This window comes from Erpetoichthys calabaricus, chromosome 11 (assembly GCF_900747795.2).
Source record: "Erpetoichthys calabaricus chromosome 11, fErpCal1.3, whole genome shotgun sequence".
Classification (NCBI taxonomy): domain Eukaryota; kingdom Metazoa; phylum Chordata; class Cladistia; order Polypteriformes; family Polypteridae; genus Erpetoichthys; species Erpetoichthys calabaricus.
Window position 1 is genome coordinate 153929147 of NC_041404.2, and position 27366 is coordinate 153956512.

Below are 27366 nucleotides of genomic sequence, written 5' to 3' on the forward strand. Positions count from 1 at the left end.
GATCAGTGGAAGAAGGTTGCCTTGTCTAATGAATCCTGTTTTCTGTTGCATCATGTAGATGGCCTGGTGCATGTATATCATTTACCTGGTGAAGAAATGGCACCAGGATGTACCAGTGAAAAGAAGACAAGCTGGTGGAAGGGGTTGTGATGCTTTCAGCAATGTTCAGTTGAGAAATCCTGGGAGTGAACATTCATGTGGACTTTAACTCGATGCATACCACCTGCTTAAAGATTGTTGCAGACCAGGTACACCACAATTGTATTTCCTTGAAGTAAATGGCATCTTTCAGCAGAGTAAGGTACACTGCCACACTGCACAAATTGTCTAGGAATGGTTTGAGGAACTTGTTGCCCTGACCACCAGATTCCTCAGATCTCAATCCAATTGTGCATCTGTGGGATGTGGCATGTAAACAACAAATCCAATTCACAATTTACAAAAGGTAGAGGATCTGCTGCTAATGTCTTGGTGCCAGATACCGCGGGGCACCTTGAGAGGTCTTGTAGAGTCCATGCCTCAACATCTCGGAGGAGCCACAGTATATTAGGCAGGTGCTCATAATGTTTGGCTCATCAGTGTAAGTATGTGTGAGTAGAAGGGTAAAGGAGGTGCCATTAAGATAATCACAGTGGGGGATAAGGTATCATATCAGATGGCGGTGGATTGGCTGGCAATTAGTTGCCCTGCAACTAGCTGGACAAAGATACACTAAAAGCAGTGGGAATGGCTATGGATTTGAGGACACAGTCGTCCTATAGCAAGGATTATTTAGTTATTTATTCATTTATTGGAGTACTGAAGTTTTGCACCTTTTGGGTTTTTGAACCTATATCTTAAATGTAAATAAAAGCACTTAGGCATGTGCTGCCTGGGTGTGTCCTCATTTTCATGGCTTATCGTTGGGTACTTAATGAACAGTCCTGGGTTCAAGTGGCTACCAGAAGCTGTCAAGATGGATGGAGCTATCCTGGACTGTCACAGATGATACATTGCGATGATACATTTTAAACTGTCCTTCCAATGTGTGAAGTCAGGCCTGACAGGCAAAATCCTTTCAAGGAAAATGATGGCAGGCAAAGGGAGAAAAAGTCTGATCGTTACTTTCTATCTCAACACAGCGGAAAAGAAGATAATCAAAGTGACTTCTCAAAATACTCAGAAATGGTAGATTTCATGATCTATCTATCTATCTATCTATCTATCTATCTATCTATCTATCTATCTATCTATCTATCTATCTATCTATCTATCTATCTATCTATCTATCTATCTATCTATCGTATAATGCCTTTCATATCTATCTATCTATCTATCTATCTATCTATCTATCTATCTATCTATCTATCTATCTATCTATCTATCTATCTATCTATCTATCTATCTATCTATCTATCTATCTATCGCAATGGTTATAAATGGAGTGCAGTCCGTATATTTCTTGGTGCCACTGTTACTCACACACGTGTTTTTTTTTTTCCTCCATCTTTAACATGTTCCATGCAGTTCTGGCCCAGTTTTATATGAATGTCATTGAATGAGATGGCTAACCCTGTCTTCATCAACTCTGTAACGGTCTGGTTTGTCAGAATGTCTCCTCGCCCACATACAATCAGAATAGTTGTTGGCTTGTGGACTCCATCGAGGACCTACATGTTCAGTGTATATGTTTCACGTCAGGGAGCACACAGGTAATATACGCAGGCCCACACTGATCAGGTGACCATCAATTTCAATCATTACTATCACAAAAGTATTATGGGTCACTCTGAACAACCACAGACATCTTCCCAAATGCAGTCACTGTGGTCAGTCACCACGTATGATTCACTGCTGATTCCCCAGATCTCCAGGCACGTTCACTCAGCCCAAGTTATGTTAAAGATGTGCTGTATGTTGTATGGTGTGTGTGTGTGCCATTCTGCATGGTGTGCTTTACAGCATGTTTAGAATTTCTAAGATAAATTATGTCAGCTTATGTTCTGACCAAATCCCTTTTGGATAAGGAGGAGTTCAGAGGCCTCAAGGTGGAGCCCATGTCTGACTTGTGATGCTCACTGATCGTGGGGAGGTGTTGTATGTTAATTAGTCATGCAAGTAGAAATTTCACTGTTCTCTGTACGCGTGACAATAGACAAATACAAACCTGCAGCGTTGTTTGCTGCTCCTGAATACAATGGTGTGAAGATGTCACCTTTTTCATATGACACTGTCCATTGCAACCCCAAGATAAATTCCTAGCAACTGTTACGTTCAAGGTTGAAGATGCTTTTATTTTGTGTATATGTACAGTATAAGACCACCCTGGTTTGTCATCATTAAAACTAAATATCTTACAACAGTGACTTTTGAAGATGTCATAATAAATGAGGTTAACCAAATATCCGGCTCCATGTAGAAAACACATGCATTACATATTTATAAAAGTAAGTCTGCAATGGCTCAATGGCTCTTTCTTTCCAAGGTAAATTAATTATTCATGGATTGAAATGCTGGGTATTTCTCATTTCTTCCAGCCCTTCGTACTGACAGAACTAAACCTTAATGCTGCCCCACTGCACACAGTCCCTTCCACCGCTTTCTTGGGTTAGACTTGGCTGTTGCTGTATTAATGTCCTGTCATCCTCCTGCTTCTACCCAGAAACCTGCACAGGAGGCCGGCTGACCTGCTTTTTCTGTCTCCTCCTAATTCCTATAATACTTTTTTATGAGATGAGTCTGCTAATCATGTGATAGGAAATGTGTGTGTGTGTGTGTGCGTGTGTGTGTTTGTGCTGGTGATTATTGGGCAAACTGGGAATGACAGGGCTTTTCAAAAGCTGCAAGGTGGATTATCTTTATGTATTTTTATACATTAAAGAATAGGTCACTTAAATGGCATTTAACACTAGACTGTGCTTCCGCCCAAATACAGATCAGCGTAATTGCAAAAATCAAAGCCTTTAAAACTAATTGAAAAACAAATCTCTGTGGCACCAAAATGTTTGCTGTAAATAACAACGGCACAGAAGCTGCCAATGCGTCATATTTCAGAAAGACAACAGTATCAAGGTGGTGAGCTCTTCTAGGAAACAACCAATGTAAGCAGATTAATAATAAATAACACGGTGAAGCATTTGTACACCCTAATGTAAAGAAATGCCTAATAATATGCAGTCTGCCTTCTTCCTCTGAAAGCCAGTTGACGTAGTCAGGGGTTCGCCTCTGTGCCTGCAAGTCCCCCGGGGATCCCGGACTAGTCCCGTCTTGTCTGGTTCAGGTGTACGCTGTGTCTGTCTCATTTTGTGTGCCTTCTTCGGGGTCCTTCAGGTAAATCTGATACTCCAGGGTGACCCTAGGCTTGTTAAGGCTGAAGGAAAGCATTTTAATAAGATTAATAACAGGGCAATCACAAGGGTGTGTGAGTAAATGCTGCTCAGCAAGGTCAGTCCAGAGGAAATGAAAGGAGAAGAGCAGAGGAGAGAATAAGCAGGAGTGACATTCAGCAGCCAGTGAAGGCGTCCCCTTTAAGATGGAAGGAAGCCAGTTAGAGTCAGAGAGGTCCAAAGGAGGCATTTATTGAACACAAAAAACAAAAGGCTGTGTAACCAAATAATTATTATCAATATGATTAGTTCTAATAACAGATATTACAGTTACTATTATTACTTTATTAGCTATCATATTCTACATCTTGTTATTATTGTTAGTAGTAGTATTATTAACCGTAATGTTGCCACTATTATTAGTAGTTGATATAGAGGTGGTGCAGGGGGAGAAATGCTGCCTTGCAACAAGGAAACCAGGGATCAAGTCCTGGGTCTTCCCTTCATGGAGGATGCATGTTATCCCCGTGTCCACATGGCTTTCCTGCCACAGTCCAAAGACGTGCATTTGGGGGATTGCTGTTGTTAACCTGGCCCTATTGTGTGTGTTCATCTTGCGATTGGCTGGTGCCCTGTCTGGGGGCTGTTGCTGCTTTGTGTCCTATACTTGCTTTGTGCTTTATAAATAAAGTTGACTTGACTTGATACGACACAACTTATTTTTTTTAAAAGATGGGAAAAAAGAGCTCTGTGAAGTATAGATTAAACTAATTACTAAATACAGAATTAGTACATATTAACATACAGATTTGTTAAAACAAAATAGAAACTGATTAACATAAATGGAAGACAATGATATCTGTCAATTAATTCATTGATGAACTATGGCCAGTTGACAGAGGAGGAGATTCAAATTATAAAAGAGAAAGTCAAAGACAAAATCAGATACAATCACAGTCCTAGATAAGCTTCAGCTTCCCTGGGATCCTGTGATCCTGCTCAGGATAAGCGGGTTTGGAAGGTGGATGGATGAAAGGATAGTAGAGATAATGTTATTATGATTATTATATTTGCTATCTCTACTACTGTTGCATATATAATTAAGTACTAGCAATGATAATTACAAATTGCACTTGAAATAAAATTTTTAGTAGTACAGATGATAATAATCAATAATAGTTTTATTAGAATGAATAGTTCAAAGCCATAGTAGTAATATAAGTAGTGATAGTAATAATAAAATTAACACAATTACTCATACTAATAACATAACAAGAAAATGATAACTAATAATGAATTATTATTATGCTATTATTGTCTATAGTTCTGTACTAGTAATAATAATAGTAGAAGAGCACCTGAAATAATATTTCTATTAGTGTATCTTGAAATAATAATAATAGTCATAAAATATTATTATTATTAATGATAATAATAATAATAATAATACAATTAATAATTAGAAGCCATAGTCATACTAGCAGAAGTGATGGTGATATAAATGACCATCACTACTGATACTACTAGAATATACACAACTACTTCTACTATAACTATTACTAATGTTACTCACTATTACCAATAACAAGTGAGTAAGAATAAATACTAAATACATTACTAATAATAGTAGTAATGATAGTTGCAAAATATTACTACTACTATATTTTCTACTACTACTACTTATTATGATGATGATTAATAATAATAATAATTAGTATGAATAAATACTAGTTAAAGAAGTAATAGTAGTCAGAAAAATATTACATTTTCTATTAATACTACTACTACAACTACTACTAGTAATAATAATAAGAACAAATAGTAGTTATAGAATTAAAAGCTGGAAAAATATTACTACTATTACATTTTGTATTTCTAAATCTATTAGTAATAATAATGAGTAATAATAAATACTACTTATAGTTGTAAAAGCTTTAAAATATTGTGACTAAATCTACTATTACTACTATCACTACTAGTACTTTTACTAGTACTGGTACTGCTAGTAATAAAAAGTAAGAGAAAACACTACTTATAAAAGTTGTATCCGTTTGAAAAATTCTGTGACTTCTATACTGTATTTCCTATTACTATTACTACTACTACTACTACTACTACTACTACTAATGAGTAAGAATAAAGACTAGTTATTGAAGTAATAGTTGGAAAAATATTACTACTACTACTACATTTCCTATTACTAGCACTACTGCTACTACTAATGTGAAAATACAAATATTAGTTATAAAAGTAATAAGTGGAAAAATAGTAGTACTACATTCACTACTACTACTAATAATCATCATCATCATCATAATATAATAATAGTAGTATAATAAATACTCATTATAGAAGAAATAGTACTTGTAAAAATATTACTACTATTTTCTCTTACTGCTTACTACTACTACTATTACCACTAATAATAATACTAACAGAAAGAAAAGTACTAGTAATATCCTGTAAATGCTACATGGGTTAGACGGGCATCCCGACCAGAGGTGGGAATGGTTCCTTACCTGGGTGGGAGGCTCTGAGCAGGCAGATGGGATGGACGGACAGACAGACGGCTGGAGGGGGATGGACGGACAGCCCATCAGAAATGAAGGACATTACAGGGGACACACTATTCCCCTAGGACAAGAGATGGCAGCAGCCCTCTGTATTGGCGCCCATTTGGGAACCAGCAGGGAATGCTGGGAAATGTAGTTCAGCAACAAAGCCCTACTGGGGACCATGGATGCTGCAAAGGGGTGCTGCAGAGAGATGTTTTCCCTAATTAGTGGGACTTCCGTATGACCTGGAAGTGCTTCCATCGGGCAGTGGCCCTGGTACCAGAAGTACTCGTGGGTCCTTACAAAAAGGAACTACATTCCCTTATCCAGGCGAGTCGGAGCTGGGAGGACATGGTGCAACACTTGACTGGAGGAGGGCAGTGCGGTAATGAGTGGAAAGAGTATTGTGGAGATAAAGGAACTGGAAGGAAGACTTGTGCATATGCTATTTTTGGAGGTACTTGGTTAAAACCTTACATTATTTGAACCCAGGACTCTTTGTGTGTTCGTATTTTGGGGTTTGAGGCTAGCTGACAGCCCGGTTCCATTACAATCCGTAATAGCAGAAATTACTGTTTCAATGTATGCTACTATCATTGCTACTGTACTACTTCTACAAGTTTTACTACTAACAGAAATTACATATTATTAGTAGTAACATTATTATTATTATTAGCAATAGTAGTAATAATAATATTAGTCACTGCTAAATTAAGCATTTACAAGAAAATATAGATATATTACAAGTTTTAATACAAAATTGCAGATATTTGTAAATAATAATCACGACCTTTAGCGAGGACTATTCATTTTTAACTTTTAATTTGTATTTGGTTCTACTTGAATATTGTAGTAACTTTGTAAAGCTCTTTCTAATACAGTAAGTAAATTAAAGATGGGCTGATAGATTATTTGGAAGGAATCCTAAATTGTAAAAAAAAAAAAAAAAAAAAATCCAAGTCCATGAATATCTGATTTGACAGCAGACAAACATTATTTGCCCTTGTCACGTAGGTGTCATTACTTTTAATGTCATAATGACAGGGGGACACACTCTCTGCAGTTCCTGACCCCAGACACACATACAGTGGAATTTGTATTGTCATACACTGCATCAGGTGAATCTTTTCCAATTGGGGGTCTCCTATTTGCATACCCATTATCATCTGTGATTTAACAGACCTGGGGCCTCATGTATAACGCCGTGCGTAGAACTCACACTATAACATGGCGTAAGCACAAAAGCGGGAATGTGTGTACGCACAGAAAAATCCAGATGCAGGAATCTGTGCATACGCAAACTTACACGTTCTTCCACTACATAAATCCCGATTAGCGTGAAAAGTAACGCACGTGCACGCGCCTTCTGCCCCACCCCCAACTCCTCCCAGAATTACGCCTCTTTGAATATGCAAATCAATATAAATAGCCTTCTGTGAAAAGACAATGGGAAAAGCATGGGGGAAAATATAAGAATTTCAGCGAATACCAAGTGGAGGCAAAGGAAAAACGTACTATTTGTTGGTTTAAACAGTGGTATAATCAACAAAAGGAAGTTGATCGAGTGACCTAGTGTCGGAGAAACTCAAAAGCTCAAGTTCACAAAGTCACACAGTGCCCAAAATAAAAAAGAAGTTGTCACATATCAAAGTCTCCATGAAAAGGCGATTTGTAGCCCACTGTCTGAGTGTCGTATGAAAGCTTATTAGGGTACAGAGAAAAAAATAGCCACACAGTGGGGAAAAAAACACAAAATGTCAACTTTAATCTCGAAATTTCCACTTTATCACATAGTTTATTTTGTCATTAAAGTAGAACATCATAAACTTCATCTTAAAATCGTTTATTTTACTAGTTTCTCAAATCCCATTGTAACTAAAGTAGCATGTTAAATGCTTTGTTCTGTATTTGATCTTCTATGCTCTGTGTGTGTGAATCACTACGTGCTTCTGTTCTTTCTCTTTCTCCGACAGGACACAGAATCCATTACATTCGTGATATTACAGCTCTCTGAATAATTAAAATAGTGAGATGTATATGTGATATTTTTTTCATGATGATAGGAATGAAAGCATGTTATTAAACATGGGAACACGGTGGCGCAGTGATTGTTCATATCTCACGCAAAAGGCATGCTGCGCCAATGCGCGACCTTCGATGAAATAATTTATTACAGAAGTACTGTCTCTTTCAAACGTACTAACCTCCAATTCCTGTCCTTACTTTTCTTTCTCCAAATACCCAATCGCCACACAATCAGCTCTGTAATAGATGTGAAGCCATCTGTAAGCTTAGAACGGCGATTCTTCAAAACTTTTAAGGAACATTGAAATATCTTCGTAGTACATGTTTAATTATTCTATCCATCTATCCTTCCAGTGTCGCGTCAGCACCAGCAAGAATACAGCGCAAGGCAGGAGCAATCCGTGAACTAGCTAGCGCTGCGGCACCGTGTCCTCACTTGTTTAATTATTAACAATACAGATTATTTAAATGAAGTTAAAGTTTTATCTGTATAATATAATCAACATATTTTGCTGCATTTCATCTTAAAAATGATATCGTCATCATACACGCTTTATAAAGTGGCGCAGGTTGTGCAATATTATAACTGTAGTGCAAGTTTACAGTGAGGTAATTATACTTATAAGTACAAACAGTTCTACAAGGAGCACTTGATTGAGTGTGTTTATAGTTCTTGGAATTAAACTGTTTGTGAACCGCGAGGTCCGTACAGGAAAGGCTTTGAAGCATTTGCTTGATGCTGTATACCGATAATTCTGTTTCCGATCAGCTGCTGCTGTGATTCCCCACTCAGATACAGTGATATAAATACTCCGAGTGGTGCAGTGAGAGTAATATGGAAAAAGATGATCCGCTGTGGCAACCCTTAACGGGAGCAGCTGAAAGAAAAAGAAGGTGCAGTGAGAGTAACAACGCTAAAGCAGTTATGGTATTTGGAATATTATGGCTATTCCCTGGACCATTATATTGCTACAGGTTAATTACAATCAGATGCATTACACTAATAAACAATATGCAGTTAGTTTCAGTGTATTTATAAAGCCGCGTCAGGAATGTGGAGCTAAGAAAGAAAGGGTAACCACACAGGAACAGTAGCACTGCTTTGACGCTGGGTGCCGCCAGTCTGCAAAACCGAGCGGAGAAATTGCGTACGCCAGGGTATGAGGTACCGTGGAAATGTGCGTGGCTTTTCGCCAAGTTTAGGTTTTATACATTGTGATTTGAGCGTGGAAACGTTCGTACGCAACATTTCTGTGTGTGCGCACCGTTTATACATGAGGCCCCTGGAGAGTGAACCTCTTACCTATTGCACTGGTGTCACCATCTGCACTGTTATAAATGGTTTTAGCTTTGCAGTTTATTGGAAATGTCCAGTAGGCTAGGGTACTAGATGGTCAGTAATTATTACACTGAAGCATACTTTAATTCATGTGAAATATTATTCCGTTTATAATTCATAATAATAATGTTAGAATTGATTGAACTTATATGACTGACCTGAATTAGGAAGACATATGCCATGCATATTTAACGCTGACAGCCCCAGTGTCACTGCAGTCTGTTATAATTTGTCCGTCATTATGGACCATCATTATTCCTTTACTGTAATGGACATAAATGAGCTATCGGAAGAAAACAAGATCAATATCTCACCACTATGATGGAGCTATTAGTCTGATATTGGAAAGGGTTATATAAAAGTAATCTGTAAAATAGCCAAAGATGCATAACAAAGTGATTGCTTTGCATATCCAAATGCATCTTGAAGTGAAATGCTACTAACTCAGCCCTACACGGTCTTAATGGGAACTCCCATTTTTTAAGTACACATTTTCCAATATTCACTTAGTTCAGCAGAAATTCAATAATTCAGATTTGTTGACGGAAGGTTAAAATATAATAACAGCCATATATAGAAATTACAAGACCTGGTCTGAGACTAAACTGGTGGCTTTATAGTATACTACTATTGTGTTTTTTTCCGGACTCCTGGGGTTCAAATCGTAGCCATTACGTGTGCAGAGTCAGTGTGTGGTCAGCCCGCATCAATCTGAGCAAGTGTCCCCTGTGATGGACTGGCACCCCACCACACTCAGGCACTTGAAAGCCCTACAACTGCTGGACCCTGGACATACGGGAGCACAAAATGGTTAGTTTCCGTTAGGCTAAGAGACATCCAAAGTCAACATTTTTGGTTCAGAAAAATACAAAACATTCATAATGCTATGATCAGCTGCTCTTTGGCTTTAAATAAAAAAATTCAGTTTTAAGCCCTAAAGAACTCATATTTATATTTCATTTTGAGTTATTTTTAACAATGTTAAAAACTTAATCATGTTCTCCCGTGACACCCTGTTGTTTTTTAAAGGGCATTGCCATTTTTGGATTATTTGTTTTTTGAAATGCTGTGTTCATATGCTATCGGATGTACAGTAAAGATAAGTTTCTGAGCTGGAAATTCCAAGTGAACTCATTATGAACTCTGATCTACAAGTCGGACAATTAAGAGAAAACAAAGGAACCCAAATCCTTGGAGTTGTGGCACAATGCTGACCTTTCACGTTAGCCAGTTGTATAAAATAAAACATATAACTTAGTCAGGCAGAAATGTCTTTTTGTGGTTGAATTGCATTTGGAGTGAAGTGATATATATTTAATCCATTTATTTTACTCTTTATTTCCAGAAAAATGCTATTTATCTTTAATTTCTTTTTTGCAGGCCAAGTAACAAATCAACAGCCTATTATATCTCAGCCAGTATTCCTCCCCTGGCAGGGATTCAAATTCATGTTGTATGTCGTCTTTGTTAATTTTTTTCATGGGAATTGTTACGTATGCATCATTGCAACGTATAACTGCCCGTGACTGAATTTTTTTCTCTCTATTAAATAAAATGACTTTTTCAAATATTTGGCTCTGAGATTTGTTAATTGTCTTTGTAAAAGCTATTCTAACTGGAAACTGTTAACATTTTAATACGAATGGCATATTACTATCTCCATTGTTGTGTAATGTTATCCCCTGAAGATGTACTACATTACCTTTCTTGGATACACCTTTCTTTCTACAGTAATTCGTGCATTGGAAGACTGGACGTTGTTAACGGTTGTAGATATTCTTTGTGATATTTTAAGTTGTTGTTTTCATCTTCCACACGATTACCACCAACTGTTTCAGCATAGTCTATCGATATGCATTTAACCAATTTGCCGTATAACCGTTCAACATTTTTGGACGCAACCAATTTGATGTGTAGCAGATCGACATTTTTGCTGTTAATTCGTCTGACTTCCTCGTTTCTCGGTGCTAGGATTGCATGTGTACTCATTTTTTATGTTGATAACCCTTCGTGATGAAATTCTTCAATAAGATTTGGACATAATACTTCTCCTTTAATTGGGAACTTAAAGTGAAGAAAACATTAAAATGTATAAGAGCTGAGAGCGCAGGAAGTGTGTCTGACAAAAGCATTCACACGAATGAGAGTTGAGAGGATCGTGGTCATGTTTGAAAATGTTTGAGAGGAGGGCATGGCTTGAAAAAATAAGGCAAAAGTCTCGTCTCGTGGACTTGAAAAAATCTCTCTTCCAAAAAGTCTTGTCTCCTAAAAGTCTCATCGCATCGAGAGATTTTTTTATATAATAGAGAGATTCTTCAAGGCCCTTTGTATATCTAGCTGGGAATTTTGACAGGGATTTTCACCCCAGTGGACATTAACGGAAGTACTTTTTAGAACTTTAGGGACTTACTTGCTTTGGAACTTCTAGTTCACAACACAGTGACCTTGCGTTTCTCCAAATAGTCTGACTGCAATCCGGCATGAATGCAATGAAGTTGGATGGTAAAACATCACAAATCAGAGCTCCAAATCATCAGCGACCATGTGAACACAGCATTAGTATTCTATTGCTAAGTAGGGTCAACAGGAAGTGTGTGACATGTGACATTACTGGGTCACAAGTTTACAGGTCAGCAAGTTTCTGGTTGTTCAAGATTGTGAAAACTAAATGTTTCTCTCATACTTTCTTTGTTGTTTGGCTTCCAAGCTTTAGACTTTTATTCGGGATCTTCTTGACTACAAATTAGAGTTTTGTTTTTGCTTTGGTGCTTTGACTGACTTTTCTGGTTATGAATTTTGTCCGTTTTTCATTTTATTTCATCTTTTGGTCTTGTACTGTAAAATCACTTCTACTTCCTCCATTGCAGTCACAACACATAATGTCCATCCATTCATTATTTGAATGAAGTGTTAAATCAATTTATGCAGTGATTGGTTACTCTGTATTGGCCGTGTGTGGATGGGTGGGCTCTGTGATAAACGGGCAGCACGTTCAGGGTTGGGAGCTGCCTTGTGTCCAATGTGGTTCTCCAAACCCCTAATACAGGTTTGAGAAACTTGATGTTATGTTATTCATCCATTGATTGGTGACATTCGATCATTTCAGCATGGCTGTGTTTGTATGGTGGACTGGGTCCCTGTGATTAGAACACTCTAGATGAGAACAGGCCATTCAACCCAACAAAGCTCGCCAGTCCTATCCACTTATTTCTTTAAAAAAAAACATCAAGTCGAGTTTTGAAAGTCACTAAAGTCTGTCTACCACACTACTTGGTCTCTTATTCCAAGTATCTATTGTTCTTTGTGTAAAGAAAAACTTCCTAATGTTTGTGTGAAATTTACCCTTAACAAATTTCCAACTATGTACCTGTGTTCTTGATGAACTCATTTTAAAGTCACAGTCTTGATCCACTGGACTAATTCCCTTCATAATTTTAAACACTTCAATCATGTCACCTCTTAATCTTCTTTTGCTTAAACCGAAAGACTCAGCTCTTTTAATCTTTCCTCATAATTCAACCCCTGTAGCCCCGGAATTGGCCTAGTCGCAGAGTCCCTTTTGGCATTTACAGGATTTGAACCGGCAACCTTCCGATTGCCAGTGCAGATCCCTAACCTCAGAGCCACCACTCCGCCTATGTACAGTATATGCATGTGAAGTGTGTATATGTTGATTTGTATAGTTGGTGTGCATATTTTTATTGCTGGATATGCATATGCATGTGAAGTGTGTATATGTTTCTTCATGCTGTAGATGTGTAAATGTATATTGGTGAATGTGTATATGCATATGAAGAGGGTATATATTTCTTTGTGCTGTAGGTATGTGTATGAATATTTGTGGATGTGTATATGCATGTGAAGTGTGTACATGTTTATCTTTGCTCTAGTAATATATATGAAAATTAGTGGACATGCATGTGAAGTGTGTATGTGTTTATTTGTGCTTTAGGTGTGTATATGCATATTAGAGTATATGTACTGTATATGCAAGTTGATGTATGTATGCATAATACTGGATATATATATATATATATATATATATATATATATATATATATATATATATATATATATATATATATATATATATATATATATAGATATATATATATATATATATATATATATATATATATATATATATATATAGATATATATGTATATGTTTCCTGAGCCGCAAGGTGAAGCTCTCAATTTACCAGTCGATCTATGTTCCTACCCTCACCTATGGTCATGAGCTATGGGTAGTGACCGAAAGAACGAGATCGCGAATACAAGCGCCTGAAATGAGTTTCCTCCGCAGGGTGTCTGGGCTTTCCCTTAAAGATAGGGTGAGAAGCTCAGTCATCCGGGAGGGGCTCAGAGTAGAGCCGCTGCTCCTCCGCATCGAGAGGAGTCAGATGAGGTGGCTTGGGCATCTAATCAGGATGCCTCCTGGACGCCTCCCTGGTGAGGTGTTCCGGGCACGTCTAATCGGGAGGAGGCCCCGGGGAAGACCCAGAACACACTGGAGGGACTATGTCTCTCGGCTGACCTGGGAACACCTTGGGATTCTCCCAAAAGAGCTAGAAGAAGTGGCCGGGGAGAGGGAAGTCTGGGCATCTCTGCTCAAGCTGCTGCCCCCGCGACCCGACCTCGGATAAGCGGAAGAGGATGGATGGATGGATGGATGTATGTTTCTTTGTGCTTTTATTGAATAATGCACATCAGTGGATATGTATTCATAAGTGATGTACATATGTTTATTTCTGTTGTAGGTATACAGTATATATGTGTTTATGCATGTGGGGTTGTTTATTATTCAAGTGTGGCATGTGTGCATATATTGCTTCCAGTGGATGTGTGTATGTAATTCTGAGGATGTGAGAGCATATACTGTCAATATACTGTATATAAAGTATCACACATGGTATAATGCTTTTTGGAGTTTACAGTTGAGATTTTTTTAATCATCATTAAAAATAAAGCTTAAGATGTGCTCTCCATCAGTGTATTTGTTAAATTACCAAATCCACCTGTCTCCTAGAGCTCTACAAGGATTATAACACGTATATTTTTAAACTAAAACTCCCACTCTAAATCATGCAATTTTAAAAATTATTTTTCATTTGCAAAATCAAATGCATTCACTCTAGTCAATTAAATCGGCTCCTCTGAAGCATTCTAATCTGAAGGGAAAAGAACACAGCATGCATTTTTGTGGTGCTACCATCTCAGTTTTTCTATACAGTGAAGCCTGATTTAAATGGCACCTGGAGGGACTGGGAATAAGGCTAAATGTCACTGCGGCTTGTTGGAGGAATAGCAATGTGGTTATTATGACAAGAGTCTCGAGCTGCATTACAGAACAGGACAGTAATCTTACATTTTGTGAAGCTACACAGAAATGATGTCACTGACCACACATCCTGAAACTGACAGTGCGCCGAGGAAATAAGAGTCTTGAGGAGCAGTTCATAAGTGGCCCCATGAGGGAAGAGGCTGACTCATTCTCATACAAGCAATCGAAGGCAAGTAAGCTCATGTTGTGAGTGCCGGTCCTCAGTTTTAACTACTACAGGGTTACTTGTAAAAATCCATGAAGAGGCGTAACAGTCAAAGAAAATGGGTGCACAGATAAACATATGCACATCTCCCATGCATACTGTATATGGTTTATTTAACTACATCTTTACATTCATTTTTTTCTTGTTATCACAGTAGTTTATGGTACTCATAGTTTGTAATATTTAAATCATTGCAATGATTAAATTAACAAATTATTATTTGTTAATTTTTTTTGGCTTTCCTGAGGAATTTTTTGGGATTTTTTTTTTTTTTGGGCTATTATGAGGTTTCACTTACAGTACGTCCAAATCAACAGCCACTTATGAGGTTTCACAATGTCCATTTTAAATACTGACGGGTGGCACCATCTTGGCGATTTTTGTGTTGACTGTTGCTGAGGTGACCTCCCAGAAGTCACAAAGAGCGTGCTTGTGTGACATCATCAGCATGACCCTCCAAAGGATCATATTATGCGCTGTTTCAAAATCCGTGTTTGGATAAAACTGAAGACTTGACGTGCTATTTCCGATATTTTTGTTCTCACCATTTTGACTTGCTTTCCAGCTTACGATTCTGACTTTTGTATCTCGTATTTCTGGCTTGGCAAAACATTGGATTGTCTCACTGATTTTAACAGAGAGAGAGAAAGAAGTCATGCAGTCTTGTAGCTAAATTAAAGTTAAATTCAGAGAGGTCTCGGGTTCAAATGGCAGTGTTGGTGTATTACTTAACACTAATGTGTGTGCCTTTTGTATAATTCATCTTTCCATACACCACCCTTTCCTGGCAGACATCACCCGAAAACATATTAAAACACAACTTTTACGCCAATACTACAAAGGTATTCCCAGTTGGTGAAGTGCTTTGCTTGGGGACACAAAGTAAAGTAGATGTAGACCCACAACTTGTGTCATTGTGCTTTGCAGTCTACATTCAAAACTATTTGGCTGTGACTCTTTGGAGTTGTAGGTTTAATATCAAAGACTTCATCATGATCTCATTTTACACTATGAAAGTAACATCCTTATGACCATCTACTTCAGCACTGTGTACTTAATTAGGGTGCAGATGATGATACACTATATATTTCACATGTGTGGCTTTATTTAGCTCACTCCATTTTCCAATGCTTACGTTTAGCTTTTATGTTTGAAGTGGCACCCAAAAATTCACGGAATCGGTAACTAGTATGGGAGCAGATTGTAGAGCTTGAATATGCACCTAGATATCGTTTGGCATCTTTGACGTCTTGTTAATCAGTCCGCCAAGTGGCATCATACTGAGTTCATTGAGTGTGAATCTCTTGCATTTATTCTACAATTATGTATGTGAATTGGGTGATTGTTTTTTTTTCCTCCAAGCCACCATGACAGATTTTCAAGAGACCACAATGATTGTGTTTTTTTGACATTGATGGACTTGTTCATGAAGAGTTTGTTCCCCATGGACAGACTGTTAATTATGGACATTACACTAAAGTGCTGAGGTGTCTATAGTAAAGCATCTGGAAACGTCCAGCAGAAGTTGTGCATCCAAAACTGGAGTTTACACCATGATAATGTACAGTACCTGCACACACTGTGTTGATCAAGAGCAATATAATTTTTGTTTCGCACCATCTGTATTTGCCATATCTTGCTCCCTATGATTACTTTTTGTTCTTGAAATTAAAATTGAGACTAAAGGGAAAAAGATTTGCTACTATGGAAGACATCTGGGAAAAATGTGTGGCGGACTTTAGACATCGGCGGAGGGCTGCCACTCTGCCCGGGGTTTGTTTCTGCCTTGCGCTCTGTGCTAGCTAGGATTGGCTTCAGCAGACCCCCGTGACCCTGTGTTAGGATATAGCGGGTTGGAAAATGACTGCCTGACAGGAAATTTTAACAGGAATGAAGAAAGTGTTGGGACAAGTGTATTGCATCTCAAGGTGACTTAGTTATCGCAAGGTATTATGAAGGTAACTAAAAGAGAATTGCTGTAAGTTTTATAATAAAGATTTTTTTTTTAACAGTTCCAGGAACTTTTTGTCCTCCCCCTTGTAATTTTGAAGGAAGCACCATGTAGATAAGGCACACTATTGCTGCATTGTATTTACCCCGGAAGTCGGATGTCAGAGCTGGGAATGACGTCAAACCAGAGTTGATCGCATTCCAATGAAATATTCGGAAACCCAATATGGATGTGCCCAGGAAAATCCTTGTTGTGCTTGCTCCATCGGAATAAATAACAGTTGATAACACATTACATGATATTTTGTGTATCTAAACACTGTGGCAGCATGGCTGAAGCTGGACAGTACTGTATGTACGGCTGATTTATTGAGACACAAATTAACAGAAGTGCTAATAAACAGTATAATACTACAGCACTCACTAAAGTGTGCGATGAATGCCATCATTTTGGATTGACGTCATGATCTGAAGTTGGACAAACTCGGACTCTAAAGGCCAGCCCTGATACTTAAGGGGAGGTTCCAATTCAAAATCCGACTAGGAACACGGAAATTCTGATTTCTCACTTCAGTTTGGAGCGCAGCCTGGCCTAGTCCTGATTGACAGCAGTAAATGTGACAATTTTGCTTCTTATTAAGGAGTCATTAAGGTTAAAATGAAAACCTCAAGAAATTCAGAGTAATCACTTAGGTAAGATGGATGTACCACACAGGTGTCAAAGAAGATACACACACAAAGAGAAAACGGCCACAAAGGAGGTGGGAAAAGGCAACTGAAGAACAGACAGAACCTCTTAGAGTCAGCCAGGTTGGGAGAAGGGTGGGTGGAAGTGGGAAGGTCTCCGGGGCACAAAGGCACAGCCCCTGACACAGCCTGGTTCTGCATCTGGATCGGCCGGGCAGCAAGTGTTGGACTGGATAGCACAGCCAACGGGTGGGAAAAGCGACACAGCTGTAGGGATAAAAGAAAAAACAGAGCAGGGAGAAGTCAGTGCAGATCATTTATTAACATTCCTTTCATTAGTTCACAGAATCGATAACACAGGAAATGTTACGGGTGGACTTCGTTTCAGCAGCAAGTACCCTAGTGGTTCACCTGACCAAGAACTTCCAGGCATTATGCTCTGGTCATATCCTGCCATACTGCAGAGAGCAGAAATGCCTGCTAGACTTATCTGAAGAGGTCCATACAGTTGAGATGTCTTGTTTGCTCATCAGAGGAAACATGTGTTATGGAAGCCATTAGCTGCAGGACATTAAACATCAACTTAGTCGTTTGGAAGTGGGTTACTGGTCATCAGGTGTCCTCAAGGTGAGTGGCCTTTCTTGCGACAAACACATCATAAAGTAATAAACTGAGTGTCACAGGCTAATTATAAGAATAATAAAAAATAAGTACTAATGGCTTTACACAGACCATTTAACAGTTCTAAAGTCCAAAGATATCCACAATATCTCTATTATTCATAACAAGCACAAAAAAACGAGGAGAAAATGTCAAACTCATTTTATTTCCAAAGTTTTATTAAAAGGCATTTATTGAGACAACAGAGTGCTTTCAGAGCAGAGTGGCCTTTATGACTCAAAAGAAGAAATCATTACATCAGGTTTTTGTTTCTAAAAATGGCATATCGGAAGAGGTGGACATGATTTTATAAGAGGATTTCCCCCACATATTCCAGAAGATGAGGATTACCCTGCACAGAGGTGATCAAATGGAATGGCTTTTACAATAATTTAGGGAGCTTGTTCTGCTTTCCAGTTAATTGCATTACATTGTGTGGTCAGGCAAACATCTGACACTTGGATTCGCTCTGTTTGAGGCTCAAAGGTGGAAATCTGGCTTTCTAGACATAGTGCAAAATTACATCACCATGAATTGATATTGTGCAGCATGGTGGAGCAGTAAGCAGCGCTGCTGCCTCACAGCTTCGAGGTCCTGCCAGAAACCATGTTGAGTTTGTATGTTCTCCCTACATTAGATTTTCTTCAGTTCCTTTAATTTTCCTCCTACATCCTTAAAGATGTGTGTGTTCAGTTAACTGGTGATCCTACATTGGACCCTGTGAACATGTCTTGTGATGGACTGGAGGCCAATCCAGGGTCACGTCTCTGGCCCTCACAAGTCCAAAGAGCTGGATGGATGGATGAATTTATTTAATTATATTATAAGCAACCTTAAGAACAAAAATCTGTGATGGACTGGCACCCTGCAGAGATGTTGTTTCGGCCTTGTGCCAATTATTAATGGGAACATGCCCTGGATAAGCTGGTTAGAAAGATGGATGGATGGATAGATGCATGGAAGAACCAAAATAAAATGTACATCCACATATTGTATATGTACATCATATTACATTTAACAGTGCTTTGTTATATATTTTATTATATTAGTGCAATAATACAGAACTTTTAGAATGAATGTAAACATGAATAAATAAAATAACTATTTGTACTGGGGCAGTATGGATGGGCATTCCCTTACCCAACCTGGAAGCCAATACAATAGGTGTACTTTGGAGACATGGCCTTCTGGGACCATGTGTTCCCTCCCTCTAGTGAAGACTGGGACACCCTCAGGCTGCTTGGGAGTGGTGGTTCCAAAGGGCAGCCCTGTTGAGATCCTTGTGTGTCACTGGTGGGAGCTGCCAGGAGGAGGTTCCTCCATTTTGTGCAGCCAGAAGTGATTCCTGGGTGCAACAAAAGTACTACTATACTGGAAGTACATGGAGTTCCACCATCTTAACCAGGTGAGATGACATTGAGAGCGTAGGAGGGCATCATTTGCCCGGAGGGGAAAGCCTACTGTTTATACCAGGTTTAGTGTGTGATGTGAAACCTGAGAAAAGGTAGTGTGCCTAATAAAAGACTCTTTCTGGATCAGATCTTAGAGAAAAGTCAAGCAAAATGACACCTTTTATTGGCTAACTAAAAAGATTACAATATGCAAGCTTTCGAGGAAACTCAGGCCCCTTCTTCAGGCAAGATGGATCAGATCTTGCAAATCAGGCAGTTGTGTTCTAGGTTTAGGGTGTGGGATGTCCCCTAAATGTCATACTTTATATGACAGGGTATGACACAGCCTTGGTTACACCTTCCATATAATGCTTACTTGCCAGAGTCCCCAACCTACCCTATTGATGCAGACATGCTTAAGACTGCACTGTTTCCCATTTTGTGCTTCTCTCATAGCTATTTAATTCACTCTTTTAATGTAAATGTGCAACAAAGATGTCAATTCTGGTAATATGAACATTTGTGGAATGTCAGTAGTGATGCTGAGAATTACCAGGCCATATAAAAGTGCTACATCATCATTTTACATAAGGCGGTTACTAAGTGTTGGCGCACTGCAAAATGACACATCTTAATCGGGCCTCTGACAGGGTCACAGCCTTAAGAATCAAATGCTTTCATGTGTTTATAGAATACAGAATATGACAAAAGTCTAGAGAAGATCGCAGTTACTCATTTAGTAATGAAAAATGACAATTTTCTGGACAAACTATAATTCAACTCCAAATGTGACTAGATTTGAAAATGTATCATAACTAACAAAACATATTTGTTGAAACACACAAAGCTGAGGGTTTAATTTATTTACTAACTAACTAAAATGTTTATAAAAGTAGTTTTACTAAAACTACCGGTCTTTTAGAAGGCCGTTCTAACTGAAGGGCCAAATGGTGTTTACAGTGGGATCACTGAGACGACGCATTGTGAGAAGAAAACAATTTTTATCTTTTATAGTTAGGTGTTTATTAAGAATTTTTTGTGCATTTATTTTAATAGTTTTGAACAATCTTATTTTTTCTTTTTTTGTTTTTTGAGTCAAAGAATCCGTTTATAACGTTTATTTTCCTTTTACCGTTTACTTTCCAGATCCAATTTTTGGATCATTTTTGATGCCATTTTATATTTTACTGTTACTAGGACAGGAGATTTGAGGAGGAGCAAGACGACCACACTGGCAGTAGAAGTAGTCCAGCTTATTTGAGTGTCAGATGCCAGTAGCCACTAGGGAAATCTATGAAGAGAGAGCTTCTGTAAGATTGTATAGCCTAAACAATTTAAATATTTAATAATTTTTTCTAACTCTTTGAGGGCTGAATATTTTTTCCAAAAAACTCAGTTTTCTGAAAAGCACACAAAGCAATGGTTTCACACATAAATCAACCTAAAACGTCTGTTGCTATGTGCTATGGCTGCTGTTGGCGCATGTTTGGCATCTCTGTGGCTGCACGGGGGCACCTCGATGGCCAGCAGGAATGCACGGTGGGCCGGTTGCCTTGGCTGTCTTCGCACAGCAGGTCAGCAGCGGTGGCAGTCGCAGTGTCATGCAATATAGTTTGTACCTCTTGTCATCATCATAAGTGGTGGTCCATTCAGGCGAATGCTGCCATAGGCGCATCAGCTACCCAAACACGTTCAGCATCACGAGATCACCTGGGAACTGATCGGCTGATGCTGGTACTGCACTTTCATTTTCGATCTCCATCTCCTGATTACTTGTATCAAATTTCAAGTCTGACAAGTCAGAGTCCCATTCAGCGATAATGCGTAAAACGTCCATGGGGTATTTTAATTTGCACATTCGCTTTAGTCTCTCGCCAGATATCGATGCCATTTTAGAAATTGTTTGCTCTTCGTTAATCACGCAGGGAATCTCGGTCAAATCAACAAAGCTACTTAACTTTCCTTCTAGCAAAGAGAGTCGAACTAAAACACAAGGGCGAGTTTTGTCGCAGTTCACAGCCGATTACCGTCCTCTACCCCCTGAATTTCGACAAAAGTCGAAATCAGCCCTGAAACAGTTAAGTCAATTTTGCGCATATGTGGAATAAACAAAAGCAAGTAAATGTCATGGTGTGGCTAGGGTTTTGTCTCTGGCTCATGTATAGTTTCCTTTCATTTATAATTTTTGTTGTTTATTGTATATTATGTTGCATCTTTTGTTATTGGAAACATGTTTAGTCTTTTGGTGTGTTATATTTTGCATATTCATTTGTTAATTAATTATTTGTTAAGTATATAATGTTTGTGGTAATGCATTTATATTTAGTTAAGTGCTCTGTCCCCTCAAGACAGTGTGTGTCAGGGGGAAAGGCCACCATGATGATCAGCCGGAGGACCGCACCCTGCTTATTTATATGATGCAGAGAGCCAGACCTTCCAGAATGAAATAATGACTTGTAGAGTTCATACCATTTGTGAATATTGTTTGATTTTCTGTTTTCTGATTTGTGCTGTTTTTTTGGACTTCGGAATTGGATTACAGACTGGATTTGTTTCTTTTGGGGTGCCTTTGTAGACACACCATTTTTAATTATTTGGTTCTACATTGTAATGGTCTAACACATTTTTGAAAAATAAAGAAGCCGAGTATAATTTTTGCCCCGACTTGGGGTTCATGGTCATCCCGTTCTCCAAAAGGCACTTTTAGATAATTTTGAGATTTTTTTACATTTATAAGCCTAGACCGATATTGGGGGGTTGCATGCTGAAGCCTGCTTTTTAAATTTTGGGCTAGGCTAACTTGGAGTGAGGCATCTTTTTGGGTTCCGTATCAGGTGAGCTCTTGGATATTTAGAGACGTTCACTCTTTCCGCTGTGGTTTGTGTGGAATTTCATGACAGTAAGAGCTAAAAAGGTTTTTCTGAAAATGAATGAGTTACCGTGCCCTACATTTATTACCTTTGATATAAATTTTGCTACATGTGATTATCAGAAAACACAGCTGATAGGAAACACTTCTATCTCAAGCAAGCAGCACCTCTCATGTAGCAGGCAGGGAGTATAAAAATGTCATTATGGATAGTGTACATGCAGAGTGTCAGACAGGAAAGCCTAACAGAATTTATTGAGAAATACTTGTATGCTGATATAATGCTATTGGATAAGGTGCTCTAAATTTAAAAAATTCAGTTAACAGAATTAAATTAAGTTAACAAAAGTAAAAATGAATGACATATATGAAGCCCAGGTTAATATAATATACAGAGGCACAGAGGGTGAAATCTGGTAATATGGCTACAGACAGCGAAAGTAAAGTAGTTCCCGCAACCAAGGTGCTCATATTGTAAGAAGTCTGTTGATTAATTGCTGCTGTCCTGCTGACCTTGAACTTCAGGACCACAGAGCTGCTTATGCAGCAGTTTGCCTTGAGGATGGTCAGTCAGTCTCTTTATTCTTTAAACTGACTTCAGCGGTGTGCACTTTGTATAATGCATGGCTGAAAGGAGGGTTCGTGACAATCATAAGGCTGCCGGCGTCCATTTGGGAGTCTCAGGAAAAATCTGCTGATCTGCATTTTGAATAATTTATCATCCTCTTATGTGCCAAGGGGGCAGTGCCGCATCTGGCTGCTTGATATTTCTCTAATGCTGCACAGATGTTAAATAATTTTCCTTCCTCAGTATACACTGTTATACATGGCTTTTTATAAACTGACAAGTTAAAACTGCCATCTTTTGCAGTCACTTAGAGACAATACTTCACTAAATACCATTTTGTGGCAGCTTGGTCACGGGAATACTGGCTAATGAAAGGTGGCAGAGCAGGCAGGCAACTCCAAGTAGTCTTATAGGTGACCCTTCATAAACACCTTTGGGGTGGGGGGGAGTGTGATACAATTTCCATGCAAGTGGAGCTTCTACACGTCTAAACAAAATGGACTGCCTTTGAGCTGAGAATCTCCTGCCTGGGTAGAAGGTTTCTGCATTTTCTCATAGATATGGCAAGCAGTCTCCCCACTAAAAGGCCGCTCCCTGCTTCTCTTCTGTATGTCGGAGGATCCCCAAAAACAACTAATTTATTACAAAGCAGCGCCTAATTTACTGAGTAGTGGCATGCTGCAATGAAAACTAGCAGTCATAGCGGGTTATAAGAACCAGGATTTGGAAAAAAAACTTGAGATGTGTGCAAATCCCCCCTAAAGATATAAAAAATTTTGTAAACTAAAAATAACCTTAATCTTAAGGTCCTTAATCATAAGCACTCCCATTTATTATTTATGGGACTGAATAAAGGAACAGCTTATTCAGGGTCACCTACAGCTTATGGACCAGGGGGTGGAGAAGCCTGCTGTATAGAGTTTAGGCTCAGGGCAACAAATAGATACAAAGCAATAGTTTAAAAAAACAACAACAAAAAAAAGAGTAGAATTCTGCCACGTCACAAGCCAGGGTTTATTCTTCGACCTGAGTGATGGTGGCCGCTACGGCACCCCCTGGCGATCCAGCTGATTTACTCTTTCCATCATCCTCTCCAGAATGTGCCGTCAAAGCAGGACTCGGACTAGAGTGCCGTTGTCTCCTCATAAAGGGAAACACACTGGGTGAGAGGAAGAGAAAAGGGGGAACAGAGAAGCAGGGATGGTGTGTGAGCAATGGGCTGTCACTTGGCTCAGGTACTTGGCTAGCTCTTCTGACCAGACATATTTGAATTGCGTACCTTTTTTTCGTTTCCTGTGGTACAATTGCTTTGGCGAGCATATTCTTATACAGATCAGATTTGAGGTACCTTGGATAAGAATCCTAAAAAAACAAAAAAGCCGTATCACTGACTGCAGGCCAAGAACTGAGCATGGCCGAGATGGAGATTTCTAATGCTTTGCAGCTCTAATTATTTCACCATATGATTTGCAGGCATTCTAGGACATATTACTCTCAAAAGTAGGATACATCAAATAATAAAATGGAGCAAAATTTAACAGACAAATCTGACAAACCCATTTAATAAAGCAGGCCTGCTGGAAAGCAAAGTGGATTCTCTTACACAAAACTCATCCACTGTTGTTCCTGTCAGGTCACTGGTTCAAGTTTCCAAGGATTAAAAACAAACTGTTCAAACACTCTAGATGTCATATCATAAGTATTATGTTCATTACATTTTATATATTTGTGCAAAGATATATTTCATGACAATGGTGTCGTTTGCCACATTTTTAATGTGATTTCTTGGTCTTTCAAATGAAAAGAAAATGACTGGCAAGCTAAATCTCCCTGTTGGAACAAAAAACTGGAAATGCATTTAAGGTTTAGAGGGCCGTTCAGAGACTGTTAATGGATAGGTTTGGCATTTAAGTTGAAATTATTTCTTCACAAACACAGTATATATGCATTTGCTGCACAAAATTGTGTTCTAAAATTAAGCATTTCCTATAAATTAAAAAACATTCCTTGTCTGTATTAATGCTTTACAATGGAGAATATAGGGCACTGGGCGGAAAAGCTTAAAAACTTAAAAAATATGTCCATTTCCCATGCCAAGACAGTTGTCAATTATTAATCTGCAATTTTCAGTTACATGACAATTGTAAATTAGTTTATATGTGTTAATTTTCACCAAAAAACAGTATTATGAGATTCAGCCATTTTAAAAGAAGCCAGCTCTGCACACCACTTCAGCATTTGTCTTCTTTCTCAATAATCTTTCACCCCAGCCAAGGCCTGGTTTCCTCACAAAAGTTTTTGAGACACGTGGTTGCTTTTGTTTTGATCCACTTCTGTATTTTTATGAGAACATACACAATTAAATAGAAAACGTATCCTTATTACGAGAAAAACAGTACCAGGAACATGCAGCAAAATGATTATTTCCAGATCCCATTGTTGTCACAAACATGCATCAGAAACGCAGAAGGCATATTTTCATTTAGCAAAACTTTTGCTCCTAAATTGGTAAGATTTTAAGCATTTGTATTTTTTAAGAATTTTTTAAAATATACAGAAAACACTTAACTTCAGAACACAATTCTGCATGACAAATGCATATATACCATGTTTGTGAAGAAATAACTGCTACTTAAAAAATACCAAACTTATCCTTTATGTAATATAATATAAACTAATCAGATATCCTTTTACTGGCAGCACCATCAATTAAGTATCTCTTATTACAGTGTATTTATACCCTAATTACCCATTTATTTACCTGCCTAACTACACTGCAGGTAAGCATTATTACAGTGGGCTCACTTTGGTGCTTAAGCATGGAAAAGGTGATAAATAAGTAAAACATATTATTATTATTATTTATTATTATTAGGTTAAATACACAGTCAAATATGGGGGGAAGAATGAGCAATGGGTTTTTAAGTGTAGCGTTACTAAAGTTAAATTGTAAATACACATTAATATTGGACAGTTACACAAGGGTTCCACCTACAACTCCAACTATAATAGATGCAATATTAAAAGTAAAAATGATTTTTTTTCTCCTTACTTTTTTCATCAGAAAATAAATATGCATTTGAGCATCGTCCATTACATAGCGATGTGGAGCTTTGATTCCTTGCAGAGTACGATCCATGGTTTTACTGTCAATATTCACCCACTTACTTGCTCCTGGGACAAGAAACTGCCTGGAGAAGAAAATGAAATGACAAGTTTTAGGAGAAACAAGAATAACAGAGATGGAGGACTGTTGTTGACTAAACAATCTGGAACTATTGCCAACTTGATATCGCTAAAAAAAGGAATGTCTATTAAATGAAAAAAGGAATTTGTTCAGAATGCTTGGCTCAGTTGTTTAATCATACTGTAAATAATGAACCAATCCGTATGGGGGAGCAATTGCAGAAAGAGAAAATGAAAATGAAACATCCATCTTAACGAAAGGACAAGTGTATGTGTATTTGTCAGTGTATCTGTCTGTCCATCTGTTTGCTATGCCTTATATGCCTATATGCTATGTTATGTGCCATTTGGTATGAGATTTGTAAAAGCACGGTGAATGTTTGTGATGTGCCATCTACTGGAATGAAAAATGCAATACATTTTATTACCACATTCATTAAAAAGTACATTCCAGTAGAAGGTTCACATCAAACATTAATGCCGAATATGCTGAGGTCCACATTGACTTTCAACACATAATAGATTGGCAGCACAGCTAATGTATAACTATATCTATAATAGTTGATAAATATAATAATGGATCACATATACACACACATACATATTTATATATTTACACACACACATATATATATATACACAGGTGCTGGTCATAAAATTAGAATATCATGACAAAGTTGATTTATTTCAGTAATTCCATTCAAAAAGTGAAACTTGTATATTAGATTCATTCATTACACACAGACTGAGGTATTTCAAATGTTTATTTCTTTTAATGTTGATGATTATAACTGACAACTAATGAAAGTCCCAAATTCAGTATCTCGGAAAATTAGAATATCAATTAAGACCAATGCAAAAAAAGGATTTTTAGAAATGTTGGCCAACTGAAAGGTATGAACATAAAAAGTTTGAGCATGTACAGCACTCAATATTTAGCTGGGGCTCCTTTGGCCTGGATTACTGCAGCAATGCGGCGTGGCATGGAGTCGATCAGTCTGTGGCACTGCTCAGGTGTTATGAGAGCCCATGTTGCTCTGATAGTGGCCTTCAGCTCTTCTGAATTGTTGGGTCTGGCGTATTGCATCTTCCTCTTCACAATACCCCAGAGATTTTCTATGGAGTTAAGGTCAGGCGAGTTTGCTGGCCAATCAAGAACAGAGATACCATGGTCCTTAAACCAGGTACTGGTAGCTTTGGCACTCTGTGCAGGTGCCAGGTCCTGTTGGAAAATGAAATCTGCATCTCCATAAAGTTCGTCAGCAGCAGGAAGCATGAAGTG

At 38.2% G+C, this 27366-nt stretch overlaps 1 protein-coding gene across 1 annotated transcript in view; it reads right to left on the minus strand.

Annotated features, from left to right (window-relative positions):
• Window positions 1-2762: 2762 nt before the first annotated feature.
• rgs11 (regulator of G protein signaling 11) overlaps window positions 2763-27366 on the minus strand; it is an 86350-nt gene continuing 61746 nt past the window's right edge. The window contains exons 15-19 of the mRNA XM_028812598.2: window positions 25951-26089; window positions 24178-24260; window positions 23925-24057; window positions 17517-17677; window positions 2763-3349 (exon numbers count right to left, since the gene is read on the minus strand). Coding sequence (XP_028668431.2) covers window positions 3256-3349; window positions 17517-17677; window positions 23925-24057; window positions 24178-24260; window positions 25951-26089 — 610 coding nt within the window. The 3' untranslated portion in view covers window positions 2763-3255. The remainder of the gene's footprint in view (window positions 3350-17516; window positions 17678-23924; window positions 24058-24177; window positions 24261-25950; window positions 26090-27366) is intronic.